The following is a 22488-nucleotide window of genomic DNA, read 5'->3' on the forward strand; positions in this document are numbered from 1 at the left end:
TCACCATTAGAATAATACGAAAATAAACATTTTGCCATGTATTCTTTCGTGTTTGCTGCTCTCATTTAAATCCTGTCTGCCTAATAAACTACTAAACTAGAGTGAAACAACAGCAAACACGGAAGAATATACATATCGTGTTATGTTTATATTCATATTATTCTTATGCCTAATAGTGATATAGTCAGAAATGAAGCACGGCAACTGACTAGATTTTAAATGTAAGATGACTAATTTCTGTGCAGAATTTGATGTACTAAAGAAGCGGCCGCAAAGATTTTCAAACGGAGAAAAATTTGCGCCTAACTCTCGTTCAGAACATGATCTATCATACGCAGTCTATTATTTGGTTCTTGTTGATCATTATCAAAGAAAGCAGCAGTGTAAGTAACAACAAACTGCAGTCTCTTGCCATTGTTTCGCTAATGAGACGATTCCTCTTTTTTTTTTTCTTTCTTTCTTTTTTTTTTAAAAAAAAAGAAGCGGCGGTAGCGTGCACAAAAGCATCATGCCGCGAGCGGCGACAGGCCGTACACACGCACTATCAGAATGCGACAAACAATGCATGACACAGTACAGTAATGCATTTTCAGCTTAGAGTGACGTAAACACCTATAACAAAGAAAACGCACTTATCAGATCAAAGCAAAATAAGCAATCGATTCAAACCAGACGAAGCACGTGAAAAAGGAAGGATACCCGTATAAATACGTACGGAGCGCCTGACGCATAGCAATGGCTACCTAGTAAAGCTTAACTGCTAAGCTTACGACTGGAACCAAACTACTGTAGCTGTATCGTCTTTCATTCGACCTAAATTGTGTCTCGTATTACAATGGACCAACTTTGTTTCGATTTGGAGGTGCGGCCTAAAACTTTTCTCTCCCCTTGAATTTCGAGTCTCAAATTTCAGGTGCGGCTTAGATTCGGGAAATATTTTTTTCCTTTATTTCGAGTCTCATTTTTCAGGTGCGGCTTAGATTCGAGTGCGGCTTAGATTCGAGTAAATACGGTAGTCAATTTTCCAACTAGAGTTACCGAGAATTGTCAAAGTCTGATTGACAACATATTTATAGATAAGTCAAGAGTCAACAATATTAGTGTACATCCAATTATTGGCCTTTATGATCATGGTGGTCAATTGCTTACTCTCACTGACATCCATCTGAGCAACAGTTCTGAAAATTCTTGGAAATCTTTTAGGATAATAAATTATGAAACCCTCCAAAACTTCAACACCAGCCAGCAAGAGATAGACTGGAGTCGAGTTTTCAATGAAACAGATGTGAACAAAAAGTATAATACATTTCTGAATGAATTTATGTCTATTTTTGAAGCCACATTTCCCAAAAAAAAAAATTATATATATATATATATATATATATATATATATATATATATATATATATATATATATATATATATATATATATATATATAATAATTATTATTATTAGAAACAGCCCTGTAAGCACTGTCATGGACCACTGGAGGAATAAAAACATCCTGCAGAACAAAGAGGATGCTATATTATTTCCTCAGAACTTGTAATGATCCAAAGAAATGTCAGCACTACAAACTTTACTGTAGCACCCTAAAGACGGATAAATAAGTCAAAAAATATGTGCATTAAGTCTGAAATTGCTAAGTCTGACAACAAAATAAAAACAATTTGTAATGTGATAAAGTGGGAACTGTCAAAAAAAAATGGGAAACAGGACAGCCATTGAAATTAAACAAGGTACCAATATTGTAAAGAAACCTGAAATGGTTGCAGAAATCTGCAACAGGCACTTTTTGTCAGCAGCAGAGAAGACCGGCTTAAAGTTTCTGTGGATGGATCATTGGCTCTTCTACAGGAATCTATCAATAATAGACTCCCACAACTATCCTTACCTCATGTTACAGTAAAAGAGATTGGAAGAATTATTACCTCGTTAAAAAATATAAAAAGTCTGTTGGTATGGACAATATTTCTTGTAAAATTGTGAAATATTGCTATAAATATGTAAGTCCAGTATTATGCAACATATTCAATACATCTCTGCATGAAGGAATAGTCCCCAACAGACTAAAACTAGCTGTAGTCATACCACTCTTTAAAAAATGTGAGAAAAACAATGTTACAAACTATCACCCAATCTCCCTCTTAACCATATTTTCAAAAATTCTTGAGAAACTCATGCACAGATTGATTGTCAATCACCTTAGCTTCCACAATATCCTAAACAAGAGTCAATTTGGATTTCGTGCTGGTCTTTCTACAGAACAAGCAGTATTCTGTTTCACCAATCAAGTACTGGAAGGCATCAACAAAAAAATGTCTCCAGTAGGTATTTCTTGTGACCTCTCAAAAGCTTTTGATTGTGTAAACCATCTAATCCTTTTGAAAAAGGCAGAATGTTATGGTTTGGATGGTACCATTGGTTCGTGGCTCCAATGATACACGAAGGAACGAAAGCAGACTGTAATGCTGAATGGCCAATCCAGAGAACCTGCCTCATCCGAGTGGGGCTCAGTTCAAATGGCTCTGAGCACTATGGGTCTTAACCCTTTCTTTACCAGCGTAGCTTATAAGAAACATCGTCTTTCCATAGATGTATTTTGCATCAAAGCGATTTTAACTGCTCTTTGCCAATGTTTACTTGAAGCTCCATGCCAGTAGTGACTATTCCTGACAACAAATGGCAGGAACTACCGCGCGGGAAGAAGGAAACAATTGTTGAGCGTGACTAGTTGCTGGAGTCTTCATTGTGAAGAATTGATGATAAAAAACGCGTAAAATATGTAAGTTTTGCACTTTCGTTTACAGTCAAATAATTGTTGTGTGTTGTGACAAGCCTTCCTGCACAAGTACATCATACATTTGACTTGCATAATGATTTCCAGTAAGATAAACTGCGAAAAACCTTATGTTGCTTCAAAGCAACAGTGGAATTGAGTGGCAATTCCGTAATATAAAGCCTCGCTTTACAAATCTATTGATATAGGTGTTTGAAATTTTGCTTTGCAGGTATAAAATCACATTCTAGACACTTTTTAAATATTGTGTCACTATTTCTGGCTTTGTGACTGATGCTGACCTAGAATATACACTCCTGGAAATTGAAATAAGAACACCGTGAATTCATTGTCCCAGGAAGGGGAAACTTTATTGACACATTCCTGGAGTCAGATACATCACATGATCACACTGACAGAACCACAGGCACATAGACACAGGCAACAGAGCATGCACAATGTCGGCACTAGTACAGTGTATATCCACCTTTCGCAGCAATGCAGGCTGCTATTCTCCCATGGAGACGATCGTAGAGATGCTGGATGTAGTCCTGTGGAACGGCTTGCCATGCCATTTCCACCTGGCGCCTCAGTTGGACCAGCGTTCGTGCTGGACGTGCAGACCGCGTGAGACGACGCTTCATCCAGTCCCAAACATGCTCAATGGGGGACAGATCCGGAGATCTTGCTGGCCAGGGTAGTTGACTTACACCTTCTAGAGCACGTTGGGTGGCACGGGATACATGCGGATGTGCATTGTCCTGTCGGAACAGCAAGTTCCCTTGCCGGTCTAGGAATGGTAGAACAATGGGTTCGATGACGGTTTGGATGTACCGTGCACTATTCAGTGTCCCCTCGACGATCACCAGTGGTGTACGGCCAGTATAGGAGATCTCTCCCCACACCATGATGCCGGGTGTTGGCCCTGTGTGCCTCGGTCGTATGCAGTCCTGAATGTGGCGCTCACCTGCACAGCGCCAAACACGCATACGACCATCATTGGCACCAAGGCAGAAGCGACTCTCATCGCTGAAGACGACACGTCTCCATTCGTCCCTCCATTCACGCCTGTCGCGACACCACTGGAGGCGGGCTGCACGATGTTGGAGCGTGAGCGGAAGACGGCCTAACGGTGTGCGGGACCGTAGCCCAGCTTCATGGAGACGGTTGCGAATGGTCCTCGCCGATACCCCAGGAGCAACAGTGTCCCTAATTTGCTGGGAAGTGGCGGTGCGGTCCCCTACGGCACTGTGTAGGATCCTACGGTCTTGGCGTGCATCCGTGCGTCGCTGCGGTCCGGTCCCAGGTCGACGGGCACGTGCACCTTCCGCCGACCACTGGCGACAACATCGATGTACTGTGGAGACCTCACGCCCCACGTGTTGAGCAATTCAGCGGTACGTCCACCCGGCCTCCCGCATGCCCACTATACGCCCTCGCTCAAAGTCCGTCAACTGCACATATGGTTCACGTCCACGCTGTCGCGGCATGCTACTAGTGTTAAAGACTGCGATGGAGCTTCGTATGCCACAGCAAACTGGCTGACACTGACGGCGGCGGTGCACAAATGCTGCGAAGCTAGCGCCATTCGACGGCCAACACCGTGGTTCCTGGTGTGTCCGCTGTGCCGTGCGTGTGATCATTGCTTGTACAGCCCTCTCGCAGTGTCCGGAGCAAGTATGGTGGGTCTGACAAACCGGTGTCAATGTGTTCTTTTTTCCATTTCCAGGAGTGTATTATGAATTTACCCGATAATGAGTTCAATGCATACATTGATGTCCCTGATGAGGATATATCAGATGTTGGGGACGAAGATAAAGATGAAACTGTCGAAAATGATGAAAGTTCTCAAGCCATTTCTGAAGCAGCTGTCCTGAATTTCATTCAGATGGTGGAAAAGGAGGATGAGGCTGAAATTTCGGCAATTAGAGAGGAGCAAGAGACAGAATATAAATTTCCAAAGGTAGGGATCACTAACAGAAGTAACAATATTGAGAAAGTACATAAGTATAATTACGTATTTTAGAGATCAATATCTTTAAATTTCAGGCTGATGCAGTCAGGAGTGGTAAAGTTATTGATTCTCAGCCAAAATCAGATGTAAGCGACAACAATACAAATGAAGGAGCACCATCTACACATGAGCAGCAGCAAGTAAAACATAGATGTAAGCGTAGCGATTATAAATTTAGAAAAACTGATTTTGTGGTACAAGACACAGAATGGAAAGGATCACTTCCACCACCACCAGTAAAGGAAATGACACCTTTGCAATATTTTAAAATATTTATGAATGATGACGTATTTGAACTCATTGTTGAGCAGTCCAATATCTATGCTTTGCAAAAAGATTCAGTTTCTTTGCAGACGAGCAAAAATGAAATGGAGCAGTTTGTTGGTGTTTTACTGCACATGGGCATAATCAAAATGCTTTCCATTCATTTATACTGGTCGAATGAGTGTAGGTATTCACCAATAGCTGATGTGATGAGCAGAACTCGCTTCTTCCAGCTACTGCGGTATTTTCATGTTGTCAATAATCAAGACTTGCCTGAAGCTAATAGTAATCTTGACAAACTCTTCAAGATTCGCCCACTTTTATCTGCATTGCAGTCATCATTGAAGACACTCCCTCCAGAAGAATACCAAGCTGTTGATGAACAGATAATACCATTCAAGAGTAGAAGCGGTTTGAAACAGTACATAAGAAATAAGCCTCACAAGTGGGGCTACAAATCTTTTACGAGAGCTGGTGCTTCAGGCATGATGTATGATTTTGAAATTTATGTTGGCAAAAATACAGGGTGTTTCAAAAATGACCGGTATATTTGAAACGGCAATAAAAACTAAACGAGCAGCAATAGAAATACACCGTTTGTTGCAATATGCTTGGGACAACAGTACATTTTCAGGCAGACAAACTTTCGAAACTACAGTAGTTACAATTTTCATCAACAGATGGCGCTGCGGTCTGGGAAACCTATAGTACGATATTTTCCACATATCCACCATGCGTAGCAATAATATGCCGTAGTCTCTGAATGAAATTACCCGAAACCTTTGACAACGTGTCTGGCGGAATGGCTTCACATGCAGATGAGATGTAGTGCTTCAGCTGTTCAATTGTTTCTGGATTCTGGCGGTACACCTCGTCTTTCAAGTGTCCCCACAGAAAGAAGTCGCAGGGGTTCATGTCTGGCGAATAGGGAGGCCAATCCACGCCGCCTCCTGTATGTTTCGGATAGCCCAAAGCAATCACACGATCATCGAAATATTCATTCAGGAAATTAAAGACGTCGGCCGTGCGATGTGGCCGGGCACCATCTTGCATAAACCACGAGGTGTTCGCAGTGTCGTCTAAGGCAGTTTGTACCGCCACAAATTCACGAAGAATGTCCAGAGAGCGTGATGCAGTAATCGTTTCGGATCTGAAAAATGGGCCAATGATTCCTTTGGAAGAAATGGCGGCCCAGACCAGTACTTTTTGAGGATGCAGGGACGATGGGACTGCAACATGGGGTTTTTCAGTTCCCCATATGCGCCAGTTCTGTTTATTGACGAAGCCATCCAGGTAAAAATAAGCTTCGTCAGTAAACCAAATGCTGCCCACATGCATATCGCCGTCATCAATCCTGTGCACTATATCGTTAGCGAATGTCTCTCGTGCAGCAATGGTAGCGGCGCTGAGGGGTTGCCGCGTTTGAATTTTGTATGGATAGAGGTGTAAACTCTGGCGCATGAGACGATACGTGGACGTTGGCGTCATTTGGACCGCAGCTGCAACACGGCGAACGGAAACCCGAGGCTGCTGTTGGATCACCTGCTGCAATAGCTGCGCGTTGCCCTCTGTGGATGCCGTACGCGGTCGCCCTACCTTTCCAGCATGTTCATCCGTCACGTTCCCAGTCCGTTGAAATTTTTCAAACAGATCCTTTATTGTATCGCTTTTCGGTCCTTTGGTTACATTAAACCTCCGTTGAAAACTTCGTCTTGTTGCAACAACACTGTGTTCTAGGCGGTGGAATTCCAACACCAGAAAAATCCTCTGTTCTAAGGAATAAACCATGTTGTCTACAGCACACTTGCACGTTGTGAACAGCACACGCTTACAGCAGAAAGACGACGTACAGAATGGTGCACCCACAGACTGCGTTGTCTTCTATATCTTTCACATCACTTGCAGCGCCATCTGTTGTTGAAAATTGTAACTACTGTAATTTCGAAAGTTTGTCCGCCTGAAAATGTACTGTTGTCCCAAGCATATTGCAACAAACGGTGTATTTCTATCGCTGCTCGTTTAGTTTTTATTGCCGTTTCAAATGTACCGGTCATTTTTGAAACACCCTGTACCTGCAGTGATAGAGGATTAGGTTTGTCTGGGGATAGTGTTTTTGCATTGACAGAAACATTGCCAGAGAAACAGCATTTCAAAGTGTTTGCTGATAGTTAGTTTTCGTCTATACTATTAGCAATTGCCCTGAAAGAAAGGGGCATTGGATTCTGTGACACTATCAGGACAGACAGGATGGGAAAATGTCCCTTGAAAACTGAAACGGAGCTCAAGAAAACTGAACGTGGCTCCTGTGACTGGAGAGTGGAGACAACAAACAATGTAGCTTTAGTACGCTGGTTTGACAGAAAATGCATAAATTTCGTGTCAACATATGCTTGTGTTGAACCCATGGCAACATGTAGACGCTATTCTGCATCTGAAAAGAAATTCATTGATGTACCTAGACCTCACATAGTGGAAAAGTACAACAAACATATGGGGGGCGTGGACCTTGCTGATATGTTGATAGAACTATACCGTATCAACTTAAGGTCACGGAAGTGGTATATGCGCATTGTGTACTGGTGTTTGTAGCAGCTGTCAATGGATGGCTACTCCACTGACGTCATATGGTCCAACGTGGCAAAACCTCAAAGATGTCACTCCCGCAGTTCCAAGCTAATATTGCTGCAAGTCTACTGCTTGCGGGGAAATCAGGTTCCCAAAAGAAGAGAGGAAGACCGAGTTCTGAAATGTTGACAAGGACTCCTGCAGCAAAAAGGACTGTATGTGCAGCTCCAGTTATGGATGTGCGTTTTGATGGGTTCGAACACTTTGCAGATATGGTAGAGAAGAAAGGTCGATGTAAAGTTTGCATTAAGTCTACTACACAAATTTTTTGCACCAAGTGTAAAGTGCATCTTTGTCTCACAGTAAATAAGAAGTGTTTCCACATCTTTCATGGAATATAACAACTTCATAAGGCGAAGATACAACACACACTGATGTCTGACAAGATACGTGAAAGTAAAACAGTGAAATGTTTGCAGTACAAAAATTTCAAATTTTTACTAATACACAGAGCTGAATTTGTTAATTACCCGAAGGAAAATTAGTCATCACCACATTATCAATAATAAAAATGCTGTGCATAGACTTCTAAGCTATAAAATGTGATGTATAAACCAATATTTTGCTTACATGAACCCATGTTTATTGAATTTTGTTTCTATGATGTCACTACCTGTAATAACCACTGTTGCTTAAAAGCAACATTCAAAATTTTTTGGAATAAAACATAAATAAAAAAGATTATATCATATTTTACATTTATGCACCTAAATAAGTGTAAAAACAAATGCAGATTTTTTTTTTTTCTCAAAACTTCGAAATTCGGTAAAGAAAGGGTTAACATCTGTGGTCATCAGTCCCCTAGAACTTAGAACTACTTAAACCTAACTAACCTAAGGACATCACACACATCCATGCCCGAGGCAGGATTCGAACCTGTGACCGTAGCGGTCGCACAGTTCCAGACTGTAGCGCCTAGAACCGCTCGGCCACTCCGGCCGGCAGTAGGGCTCAGTACGTTGTGGTGTGCCACAAGGCTCTGTTTTGGGTCCACTGCTATTTGTCATCTTCATTAATGATCTACCACTTTGTTCTGATACAAACAGTAAGTTTACACTTTTTGCAGATGACACTACAATTCTAATTGACAATTTTACAGACAACAATCTTGTACAAACTACGAATAAAGTTTTCAATGATAGTGTAAACTGGTTTTCTTCAAATGGTCTCTCACTCAATACAGATAAAAAAAGCACACATTCTTCATCTTTATAAAACACTTAGCTCAGCAATATTTGCACTACAGGTTATGGCTTCAGTTGATGACGTAAACACCATTAAGGCTTTGTGCTTCAGCTATTTCCATTCATTAATGTCATGTGCTATTATATTCTGGAGGGACCAACCTCTTGCAAAGAAAATTTTCACTGCACAAAAAAAAAGCCATTAGAATAATGAGTGGTGTCCATCACACGCACTCTTGCAGGCGCTTGTATTGAAAGATGGGGATCCTTACCACCTCCTCACAATATATCCTTTCTTTCTTGACCTTTGTCTGTAAAAACCCTTCTATCTACAAAGACAACAGCCAATTTCATGACTATAACCCAAGAACCAGTAACAGTCTGCACACTGAACTGAAAAGCCTCCCTGCGGCTTAAAAAGGGAGCTTATTACTCCAGCATTAAGCTGTTTGATGCTCTCCCACCACACACAAAATGCCTTCACAAAAGATTGCCAGCATTCAAAAAAAACTCTGAAGGTGTACCTGACAGAGAAATCTTTTTATACAGTTGATGAATATGTGAAAGAAAATGTATGTAATCACCAAATTTGTAAGTGTTGTAAACTTAGAATAATTAATTTTATTTTGAGTACTATCATAGGCATATGACAATGATTTATTGGTATTCCTGCATTTCCTTTGGAATATTTAGTTTATCTTGACTCCTGTATATATTGCACATCCTTAACATGTGAAATAAAAATGTTCTTTTAACTGAAGGTGCTGTTGTTTAGCTGATATCTTATTTACATTGTATCTTTTATTTATGTAAGATATATTTCAGCTGTGTACAATCTGACACATTCCATATCATAAATATATTACTCATCCTTAACATGTGAAACACAATTTGCTGTTAATTGATTGTGCTGTTGTTTAGTTGATTTTTACTTACATTGTATCTTTTTATTGTATTTATACAAGTTATATTTGAACTATGTAGAATCTGACACGTTCCATATCCTTGCGATCCACTTGCTACCAGGATCTATGGAACATGAAATGAAATAATAAATAAATAAATAAAAATACACCATCCACATCAGCAGAGGTGTCAATGCAGTCTCATGTTTCAACAAGAGATGTTAGTTGTTCTGAATCTGAAGACTCAGAAAGTGATATTGAAACGGAGATAAAGAAATCACATCTTAGCAATAAATTTGACTGGAAAGAAAATCATTTTCGGCCAGTCACTCACGCATTTGATAATACACTATAGGGCCATGTGTGTCAAATAGGGAATGAGCCAAGTATTCTGTCAGTTTTCATGTTATTCTTTACAGAAGAACTGATGAAATCTGCAACTGACAAAATGAATTGGTTTTATTTATTCACCAAGAGAACACTCCAGAATCAGTGCATTCTCGAATATCAAAGTGGAAAGCTATGGAATGTGAAGAACTGTATCATTTCATAGCTGTTTGTCTTCTGATCCCCCGTGTTTAAAAATTGAAAATTAAAAAATACTGGACCACAGATGTTGTGCTAAATACTCCAGTTTTTAGTGAACTGATGTCAAGAGACCACTATTTGTTACTTATGAGACTGTTACATTTCGGTGACAACTCTGCCAATACTGGAGAAGATAGATTATTCAAAATTAGGAACATTGATGATGAAGTTTGTACAGCTTTCCATTGTGCATTTAATCCACATCAGAAACTCTGCATTGATGAAAGTTTGTTGTTATTCAAAGGACGCTTATCTTTCAGACAATTCACTCCATCGAAACGGAGTGGATACAAAATAAAAATATTTGTGTTACGTGATTGTAAGACTGACTATGTCTTCGATTTCATTGTTTATACAGGGACATCAACAGAAACTGAGTTCCACAACTTGAGGAACAGTGATGACATAGTGGCAATACTAATGAAGCTCTATTTAGAACAGGGACATACCCTCTAGCTCAGTAAGTGGTATTCAAGCCCAGACTTATTTTCCTGGTTTCACAGTCATCGGACTAATGCATGTGGTACTGTCCATAAGAACAAATGTAACATCCTGAAATTTCAGAAGAACTGAAATGACATGATATTCAGTTTATGTGTACTAATATTATACTTACTATAAAGTGGTGTGACAAAAGGGAAGTGTGGATGTTGACCACATGTAACACCACATGAATGATTGACACAGGAAAGACTGACAAGAATACTGGAGAGACAATTACGAGACCACAAAGCATTGTAGATTATAACTTGAATTGACACAGGAAAGACTGACAAGAATACTGGAGAGACAATTACGAGACCACAAAGCATTGTAGATTATAACTTGAATATGGGAGCAGTTGACCATCTGATGTGCTGCTTAGCTCTGTTGGATGTATAGGGAAAACAACAAAATGGTATAAGAAGTTCTTTCTTCATGTTCTCGATCGGTGTGTTTTAAACACTCATGTCCTGTGCAGGTCACTAACACATCATAAAATGTAGATAGCAGAGTTTCATCTGTCTCTGGTAAGAGAACTTACAGAAATGTATGGATCAGAGCACAAAAAAGCTGGCAGGGGAAGGTGTTCTCATGATAATCCTCTAAGGTTTGTGGGAAGGCATTTTCCAAACATTATAACAAGTGAGCATTCCAAGAAAAGTACTCTAACACATACATGCATGGTTTGCTGGAAACAGAAAAGTGCATCTAGAAAGCAAGTATGAATGTAAAACTTGCAACATACCATTGTGTGTCATACCTTGTTTTGAAAATTACCACAAAAAAACAAATTACTAATCACAGCACAGAACGAATACAACAATGCTGCCAGCAATTTAACTTTGCCAGTGCTGATCCAAAGCCTGGATCAAAGAGAAGGATGGAACACACATTCACAAAGTGTAAAAGGAACTCCCAAATTTACAGTTCATGACTTTGAATCTATAAGTGAATTTAATGTGCTAACAAAAAGACAAGAGATTTGACAGCTCTCAAAAGTTGGAAAATGTGTTGAATTCTTATGTGCAATGATTAAAAATAGAGCACAAGAAAAAAAATCTGTGGCAGACAATCAATCATTTCCTGCTATTCCAAATTATAAGAGCACTGATTACCACCAGCAAAGGACAGCTGCATCTGTTCCTGGATGGAACACTTTACACAGTGTAACCACTACAGGTAAATGGTCTGACTGTAGCCGAGTAAGCACTCAGTTTGTTGTATTCTCAGAAACAAATAGTAGGCCATGTGTAATTTCTAAACACATCACAAAACAAGTTTAACAAAACGAAGTAAAATTGTTCTCGCCGTTGCTCACAGTAAATTCTGATGTTGTAGTGTGATATGAATCATCCTAGAAATGACGAAATACGTCATTTTGAACAACAAAAACAATGTACAGTAATCTGTAATCTATGGCTTATTTTATTCGTTCTTGAGTTCGTAGAGTGAGGGACCCATAGAGAAATGCAGATGTTTATTTAGGTATGTAAGAAAGAACAGCACAGTACTGAGGTAAATCTAACGATAACGTGGCTTTCGGCATAAGCTACAAAAACCATGTAAAAAAACTACAAGCAAGATATAATTCTTAGTAACGGAAAATAGTTTTAACAAATCAGTTTGATTCTGCAGTAATTCATCCACATAGAAGCATTTATTCTGTATCAGCCATGAGAGGACACAGTAGTGCTTCACCTGGAGTCGTAGTCACACCAGAAATATTTAGCACAGGGCAGGTGGGACAGCACGGGCCGCTCCGACTAAGGTTGCGGCTCGAGGAACAGGCACTTGGCACAGGTAGCCAAATAAGGGCACAGGCTGCAGCGCGCCAAGCAGAGGGTGCACCTCCAGCAGTCAAAGGGTTAACAAAAACGTAATCTAAACTTACGATTCAGTTTCAAAAAGGTGCGATAGGTGGATTTTCTTGGGTATCGACACCTATATTACTATTTAGTTCATCTTCAAAAAAGTAAAGACTTTTTCTTTTGCTGAATGAAATCACTCACCATGCTATAACATTTTTTTGGAATGCAGCTAACTCTTACAATCTGCCTAGATTAGTTTTGATTTTCAAACAACAGTGCATTATATTCAAGGACCTACACTCATAGAAATGAGTGTCACTGCATGTTAATAACTTCATAACATTTCCATTAATTCCACAAATTCATGACAAAGGTAATGTGCAACTGATGAACACACAACTAATAAGGGTGATTACATAAACTTTAGTGTAAAACCATAAGAAAACTGCTGTATACAAAGGGCATTCAGAAAGTTTTGCACAGTCATCTCTATTTTTTTTATTTTTTGCAGGAGGAGAATGAAATTCTTTGTGAACATACTTGGAACATTTAGCTATAAGTTGGTATATAAAAGTATTTTCTTTTATTTACAGGTGAGCCATAATCGGCCATAAGTAGATGTCAGGTTGTGACAACGGTCGGTGATGGAGTTCCCCTTCAAGACCGGCGATGACTCTGCCACAGCAATTCATAGGAAGTTGCTCCCTGTTTATGGGGAGGACACAGTGGATCGTAGCAGTATGCAGCGGTGGTTGGAGAGGTTTAAAGACAGTGATTTCTCTATACTGGGCAATCCACAATTCAGCAGACCATAGATGGCAGTGAGTGAGGTGAATAAGGAGACCACTAATCAAATCATCCAAAATAACAGATGTGTGATGACACGACAGCTTGCTGAAGTGACTCGTTTGTCATTGGGTACTGTGGTATCACTGGTACACCCACTAGAGTACAGAAAAATCTTTGCACATTGGTTGCCTAGATTATTGACAAGAGAAATGAAAACAATGAGGAAGAATGTGTGCAAGGGTCTCATGACTGAAGAGTGGAAACAGTGTTTTGACAGTGTCATTACCAAGGATGAAACATGGTTGGTTTTGTCTGAATCTGAGAGCAAAACCCAATCCATGGAGTAGTGTCATCTGGGTTCCCCTTGAAAGAAGAAACCAAGACTTTCACAAACAGCAGGCCGAAAGGTAACGGCCTCCTCCTTCTGGGATCAGTATGGTCTCATTTTCATTGACTTTTAGGAACCTGGCTCCACAATTAACTAGGACAGTTACTGTTTGTCACTGGACAAGCTGCGACATGCCATCAAGACCCACAAACCACAGCTTCAGGGTCAGCTCATCAAACTACACCATGAAAAAGCAAAACCCCATGCAACCCTTATGATGCAGGAGAAAATCAGGAAAATGGTTTGGAAAATTGTTCCTCATTCTCCCAACAGTCCGGACTTGCCTCCATCTGATTTTTATCTCTTTGGTCGTCTGAAGGCCCACCAGTACGGTAAAACATTTGATAGTGAGACAGACCCTATTTCCTGTGTCAAGCGATGATGTAAAAGTCAATCCCCAGAATTTTACCGAAGTGCATTTACATCATGGAAAGAATGTAGGGCCAGCTGCATCAAAGGTGCTGGAGGCTACAATGAGTAGGCTCAATGTATAGCTACATGTTCCAAATATGTTCACAAAAGATTTCATTCTCCTCCTGCAAAAAATAAAAAAATAGAGACGACTGTGCAAAACTTTTTTAACGCCCTTTGTACAATACCCACAGCAACAGAGTAACGATCAGTTGGTTTTTAGAGTTACACAAGAGTGTGTTGATCGACAATTTACAAGAAATCTTGTTTCTACATCCACATCGATACTCCACAAGCCACCATTCCGTACCTAATTCCTTGTATCTTATCTTTGTGGTCCTTACGTGCTACGTATGTTGGCGGCAGTACAATCAAGTGGTAGACAGCTTCAAATGCCGGTTCTCTAAACCTTCTTGATAGTGTTTCTCGAGAAGAACATCACCTTGCTTCCAGAGATTCCAATTTGAGTCCCTGCAGCACCTCCGTAACACTTACTTGTGGTTCGAACCTACCACTAACAAATCTAGCAGCCCGCCTCTGAATTGCTTCAATGTCTTGATTCAATCTTACCTGGTACAGATCCCAAACACTTGAGCAGTACGCAAGAATAGGTCTCAGCAGCATCCTATATGCGATCTCCTTTACAGGTGAAATCACTCATTCCTGAAATTCTCCCAATAAAGCGAAGTTGACCATTTGCCTTCCCTACCACAATTCTCACATGCTTGTTCCATATCATATTGCTTTGCAATGTTATGCCCAGATATTTAAACGACTTGACTGTGTCAAGCAGGACACTAGTAATACTGTACACAAACATCACAGGTTTCTTCTTCCCACTCATCCACATTAACTTACATTTTTCCACATTTAGAGCTAGCTGCCATTCATCTCACATTTTCCTACAGTCACTCAACTTCAACACCTTACTGTACACCACAGCATCATAAGCAAACAACCACAGATTGCTGCTCGCACCGTCTGCCCTCCTGATGATACCCTTGTCTGTGATGAACACTTGCCGTCAAGGGCGACATACTGGGTTCTATTACTTAAGAAGTCTTCGAACCACTCACATAACTGTAAACGTACTTCACACACTCATATCTTCATTACCAGCCTGCTATGGGGTACCATGTCAAATGCTCTCCGGAAATCTAGAAATATGGAACCAACCCATTGCCCTTCATCCACAATTCATAGTAAATCGTTTGAGAAAAGGGCATGCTGAGTTTTGCATGAGTGATGCTTTCTACAACCATGCTGATTTGTGGACATAACCTTCTCAGTCTTAAGAAAGTTTAATATATTTGAACTGAGAATATGTTCAAGGATTCTGCAGCAAACCAAAGTTAGGGATATTGGTCTGTAATTTTGTGAGTCCATTCTTTTACCCTTCTTATATACTGGAGCGACCTGCACTTTTTTCCGGTCACTTGGTATTTTGTGTTTGGTGAGAGATTCACGATAAATGCAGGCTAGGTAATGGGCCAATGCCATAGAGAAATCTTTGTAAAACTGAAGTGGGATTCTGTGAAAATAGCAGAAAATGCAGACATTGTAAGACAATAGTCAGGCACTCAAACAGCAAAAAAGTGTTGGCATGTGTCTACCATCAGGCTAAGTGGTATTGTAAAATGTAGGCAGTAAAATGGTACAAGGGTAGTTAGAATTACTTGCTATGTTTACAGTTTCTTTCAGTTACAGCTTTAAAATCTAGCACCCAGTTGTACAACACCATTAATTTAGTCATATGGTGTAACACATTTACTGATTCATTCAGTCATTGTATTACATTTCCTTCATGTGCTGGTCTACAAATTACCTGCAACAAAGTACGTCACACATCCTTGTACAAGATTATCTGGAACCTCTGCACCTGGGGCCCGATTTCCCATCGGCACTCGAACATCCTGAAATTGTAATAGTTCATTTTTCTTTTTTTATACTTATCACAATGCAACTCACAGTAGAAAGCATGAGTACTTCAGAGAAAGTAGCAGAGGGAACCTGACCTTATTTAGCAATTTGATCATTCTGCGATCGTAGACTCTAATGAATGGATCATTTGCTCCTACAGCTAATAGCTCTTCCCTCAGAGGATTGATAGCTACACATTTAGCTTCAGCTTCACGGCCAACATGGTTGGCAAGATTGATTAACAGATTATTAACTGTGCCACTACAGGCATGAGATGTGCGAAGATCAAACTGCCTAGAAAATAAGAAAATAATAAGATATCAAAAAATCATTTCAATCTTTTGATTTCACAGCATTATGTAGTTACATATTCAAACAACTTTGAAGTCCAGGGTCTAATATTGTAATAGTGCTCATATCATTGTCATTAGTCCAATTTTGGTATAACTTATATTGTAATATACCAATCAGTTTGATGGCAGGCTGAAATACAAATTCTACAAGTTAACACTTAACTTAATCTGACAATTCTAACAGTTAGTGTTATTTTCTTAGGTCATTGAATCACAATTGGTTTAATAATTATGTATTAATATTCTAATATTTTTGAAATTATTAAAAAATTACCTATCTTACCACTATCTTTTTCTGTAATGCAGTCTAGCAGTAACAGCACTCATGGGGTTGACAATAAACTAAATGTAGCACTTAAACTTAAATTGGATGAATTCTGTGCAGCTGTAGCCACCTATTCCCAAATGGTAGTTCTTGGTCCAAACTGACAATTCACAATTCTGTTACATTTAAAATCTACTCACTCACATTTTACAGTGTAACCTGTGAAATATATTATTCAATAAGTCTCATAATATATTACTAAGTATGTACATAATGGCACCAATATTGAAAATAATCACGAGTTTGAGTATGTAAAAATAGCTAAAATTACTGACAAAAACTATTTACAAAGGGGAAGGGAGGGTTACATTGGAGGAGAACAGGAAATGGTGTGAAGAAGTGCTTCAATCTCAGTGAATTTACCCTGGTTTAAGTCAAGCTATCCTAATTAAGGTATCCCGAAATTGCTTCAGGCAAATGTCACAATGGTTCTTCTTGTAATGTTGAATCAGACTTAATAAAGGGTGGCAAAGAGAAATGGGCAATTTTGAAATAATTAGATAAAATAAGGAAAAATTAAGGAACACTAAAAAAAGTTATTTGAAGTTCAAAATATGTTGAACAGGATTGGAAATTGCATTAGGTATCCTTTTTTTTCCAAAATAACATCAGTTAAATGCTGTCCATTTTGGTGTCGACATTCTGTAAGCCAAATCTGTAGGTTTTACAAAGAGTAGTGAAATGTGTCACCTGGGATAGTGGTGATATCCCCTTTAATCTGTGTCTTGATCTCATCTACTGTTCCCTATCTAGTGTGGTAAATGACACTCTTCAGATACCTCCATGAAAGAAAATTACAGACTGAAAAGTAAGGAGACTGAGGCAACCAGACGATGTTAGCATTCCTTGAAATCATGTCATCCTCCAACAAATGTTTTCCTGCTGCCATAGCAAGCAGTTTGCAAATAACCCCATCTTGTTAAAACCAGGCGTGCTGGACGTCAAGTTTTGAAAATTTATGGAGTCTTGGAGCTGGAAATGTTTATTAACATGTTGATATAACATTCAGATATTTCATCGTCAGAAATGTAAGGCACGAGACTTGAGATAGAAGTAGGCTGCCACTGGAGGTTCCTGTTGTTCTTCTTACTACAGCTGACACGTGTCTTTGAACTCCTTCCCACAACAGAGCAATGTCAGTATCGAGGTAAGCAAAGTGTTTACAACAGATGCTAAAGTATTAACTGCTCTGAATTTTACACATAACCCTTCACTATCCACAGTTCTTGAATTTGAAGATTGAAGTGTTCTAACATATGTCTGATCATTATTGAGATCACACAAGTCAAGATCAAAGGGGTACCAGAACTTGGCACATGTCAAATCAATTCCTAAGACAATTTTGTTAACAAAAGTTAATGAAGAGAAACAGGAAAAACATGATGGAAGCCAATGACCTGGCTCAGAAAACATGAAAATAAGAAAACAGTTAACAACAGTGTTAATGTTGCACAAGGTATTTTCAACAGAAATGGTTGTGATTCAGGGAACACCATACGAAAATAAAATGAAAGTATACCATATTTTGCAAAGTATCTGATATGCAACCTAGGAGAAATGCTGTAGAAGAAAGAAGAAAACTACATATTAGGTTTGGAGTTAATAGAAAGGTTGACAAGTCAATAAAACAACCCATAGTTTGTAGTAAATGAGAAGTACAGAGAAGATAACTTTGTTTTGGATGTCAGCAGTAACAACCAAATCTTAAAGGTGGATTGTGATGATTTGGAAATCTAATAAAAGATAGGGTAACATCTGGCAAGTTTAATTACTGCATACACAGATGACATCTGATTGCACTGGAACATGGGAAGAGAATCTGCAAACAATTATACAAGTATTAACAGATTGTGGTCGCATTGAATCTAAATAAATCTGAACCTAGGAGAAAAAAAGACAAACAACTTGGATATTATTATTACACAAGATGGATTAGTACCTAAACTTGATAAAATTAGTACCATTTGAGAATACTTTACATTTAACTGCCACAGCCAGTTGAGTTTTTCAGCCTGTGTGGTTTCTATAAGTATGAGTGACCAAACAATAAATAATAAAAGTGCAATTTGTAGCATGGCAGCAGCAGGTGACCAAAACACAAGCAACAGCAGAGAAGTATCTGATTTTGTGACATTTTATGCCTTCCTAACCAGGAGCGAATTATATAGTTTCATCTATGTACTCTGGTAGCGTAGTTTTAAATTTCAGCATGTTAATTTAATATTTAACAGACACAGTTTTCACACTTTCGTTTGTGTTGGAAAGTAAACCAATTTTGTGACATATTATAAGTTTCTAAATGGGAGCTAATTATTTAGTCTCACCTGTATGCTTTGGTAGTTTGGTTTCTGAGTCTCTGTGTGTTAATCTAATTTATCAGACACACTTCTTGCATTTTTGTGGGTGTCTACAGTAGTTCTGTACCGCATTTGATAATCCTTTGTTTGTCTCTGTAGTATAATTTTCCACAGTCCTTAGTATGGATAGGTATTGTGATTGCTGTGTGCGGATGCTAGGTGAGTTGGTGAGACACTTTGCTCTCAGCTCCACATTGGTCACACAGCTTGAGGCTGCAGTGGATGGGCATCACTGTTGTGGGCCGACTGTGAGGATTCAACACACGTCCAGTACTACCCATGACTTCGCCGATCAGTCCACACTGGTTGCCAGCCCAGTAACTGCTTGCATTGAGACTGATCCCTCACCTGTGGTTGAGTGGGAGGTTGCCTTAAGACATGTCAAGCTGTGAAAAAATTCCCGAGGGGCCAATGTAAGGCCTCCCTGGTTAGTCTGACAAACAGGTTCCAGGTGCTAGCTGTGGTTGACACTGTCCCTCAGACAGATGCAGTCACTTGTCCTGCTTCAGAAGAAACCCCTCTCAGCCTGCAAGATCCAGGCAATCACAAAGCATTGGTCGTTGGGAGCATTGACAGTTAGGCACATTATGGGGCCCCTTAGGGACATGGCAGCTGAGGAGGAGGAGAAAGCCAATGTGCACTTCGTGTGCATATGGGTGGAGTCATTCCAGACGTGGAAGTGCAGTCAACTGCAGGTGGTGGCTCATGTCATAGCAATGACGTGTGTTGTTTTGGATCAGAAGAGATTCCCTCTGGTTTTGAGTGACTATCAGAAGGGGTAAAGGCTGCCCGTCCTGCTAGCGAGATGAAAGCAGAGCTCACCATTTGCAGCATAGTCGACAGGACTGATTGCAGACCTCAGATACAGAGCCAAGTGGAGGGTCTGAATTGGAGGCTCACACAGTTCTGCGAATGTATAGGCTACAGATTCCTCGACTTATGCCATAGAGTGGTGGGGTTTCAGGTTCCACTAAATAGGTCAGGAGTTCATTACATACAGGAGGTTGTGACCAGGGTGGAAGAGGTTGTGTGGTGTGGACTGGGTTAAGAGGGTCAAAATGAAACACATACTGGACTTCAGTCTCAAAGGGTAGTGGTTGAACAGAGGAAGAACATAGATCTAGGGGCCACTGGTATAACAGCTGTAAATTCTCGTAGCTGTGTTGGGAAAGTACCAGAGCTCCAGGCACTAAAAGAAAGCACTGATGCTCATATCGTAATAAGTACTAAAAACTGACTAAAGCCAGAGATAAGTTGAGCTGCAATTTTTGCAAAGGTCCTAACAGTGTTCATAAAGGATAGGCTAAATGCAGTTGGTGGTGGCTTGTTTGTTGGTGTTAGAACTACTTTATCTTGTAGCAATAAGAACTACATAGTTCCTGTAAGTTATTATGGGTAGAGATTATTCTCAACAACCAGAATAAAATAATAATTGGATCCTTTTACCAACCTCCCAACTCAGATATAGAAATTGCTGAAAGGTTCAACGAAAACTTGTGTCTAATTCCAAACACGTACCCAACTCGTACAATTATAGTTGGTGGCGACTTGAATTTATTTTCAGTATGTTGGTGAAAATAAATGTTTAAATGCAGAAATATGCATAAAACTACTTCCAAATCTGCACTAAATGCATTCTCTGAAAATTATTTCAAACATTTAGATCACGGGTTCCCTCTAACAGTAAACGATTGTGAAAACACACTTGACCTCTAAGCAACAAATAATCCTGAGCCAATAACATGCATCAAAACAGATACAGGGATTAGTGAAACACAGTTGTCTAGCAAGACTGCATAACTTAACTCTGAAATCCTCCAAAAATAAATGAAAAATATATCTATTCAAAAAATGCAGATAAAAATTCACTTGATGTCTTCTTAAGAGACAATCTCAACTTGTTCCCAAATTAACAAGGTAAGTGTAGACCACATGTGGCCTGAATTCAAAGAAACAGTAACGACAGCAACTGAGGAATTTATACCAAATAAATCAACAAACACTGGAGCTAATCCCTCTTGGTACATAAAATAGGTCAGAACACTGTTGCGGAAACAATGAAAAAAGCATGCCAATTTAAGCTAATGTAAAATCCTCCTTGATGGGCAATTTTTTTTACAGAAGCTTGAAATTTCGCATGGACTTCAATGTGAGATGCTTATAATAGATTCCACAAATAAACTTTGTCTCGAAATATCCACAGAGATTCTGATTGCATGTAAAGTATGCTAGTAGCAAGACACAGTCAATGCCTTCTCTGAATGACAGCAATGGAAATACTATCAATGCCAGTGCTGCTGGAGCAGAGTTACTAAGTCTTCCAGTCTAGGCTGAATACGAATTAGGTTCCTTTCAGAGTATGCGGATGCAACAGTTCCACAAATAACAATCATGTGCAATGGCTCACTCGATGAAAGATCTATATCCAAAGACTGGAAAGTTGCACATGTCACACCAATATTCAAAAAAGGTAGGAGTAATCCACTAAATGACAGGCCCATATCATTAACAAAGATATGCAGCAGGATTTTTGAACATATACTGCATTTGAACACTATGAATTGCCTCAACGACAATGGTCTACTGACACACAGTCAACACAGATTTAGAAAACATCTGTTCTTGTGAAACAAGCTCTTTACTAACACCAAGTGTAGAATGCTACTGACCAAGGATTTCAAATTGATTCCTTATATTTAGATATCCTGAAGGCTTTTGATACTGTACCTCACAAGCAGTTTGTAATAAAATTGCATGCTTATGGAATACGGTGTCACTTATGTGACTGGATTTGTAATTTCCTGTCAGAGGGGTCACAGTTCATAGTAACTGACAGATAGTCATCAAGTAAAACAGAAGGGTTTCCGGAATTCCCCAAGGTTGTTTTACAGGCACTCTACATTACTTATCTACAGAAATGATTTAGGAGACAATCTAGACAATCTGAACAGTCATCTTAGGTTTTTTGCAGATGATATTGTCACTTATTGTCTAGTAAAGTCATCACAAGATCAAAACAAATTGCAAAATGATTTAGAAAACTTATCTGCATGGTGTGAAAATTGGCAGTTGATCCTAAATGATTTAAGTGTGAGGTCACCCACACTAGTGCTACAAGGAACCCATTAAAATTCGGTTACACAACAAGTCAATCAAATCTAAAGACAGTAAATTTAACAAAATACCTAGGAGTTACAATTATAAACAACTCAAAGTGGAAAGAACACACAGCAATTATTGTGGAGAAGGTAAACCAAAAACTGTGTTTTATTGGCAGAATACATAAAAGATGC

At 39.4% G+C, this 22488-nt stretch overlaps 1 protein-coding gene across 3 annotated transcripts in view; it reads right to left on the reverse strand.

The window, feature by feature from the left end:
* Positions 1 to 22488, reverse strand: part of LOC126183524 (WD and tetratricopeptide repeats protein 1-like) — a 207148-nt gene that overhangs the window by 125845 nt on the left and 58815 nt on the right. For all 3 annotated transcript variants that reach the window (XM_049925587.1, XM_049925584.1, XM_049925585.1), the window contains exons 6-7: positions 16256 to 16454; positions 16066 to 16153 (exon numbers count right to left, since the gene is read on the reverse strand). In XM_049925587.1, coding sequence (XP_049781544.1) covers positions 16066 to 16153; positions 16256 to 16454 — 287 coding nt within the window. The remainder of the gene's footprint in view (positions 1 to 16065; positions 16154 to 16255; positions 16455 to 22488) is intronic.

This window comes from Schistocerca cancellata, chromosome 4 (genome assembly GCF_023864275.1).
Source record: "Schistocerca cancellata isolate TAMUIC-IGC-003103 chromosome 4, iqSchCanc2.1, whole genome shotgun sequence".
Classification (NCBI taxonomy): Eukaryota; Metazoa; Arthropoda; class Insecta; order Orthoptera; family Acrididae; genus Schistocerca; species Schistocerca cancellata.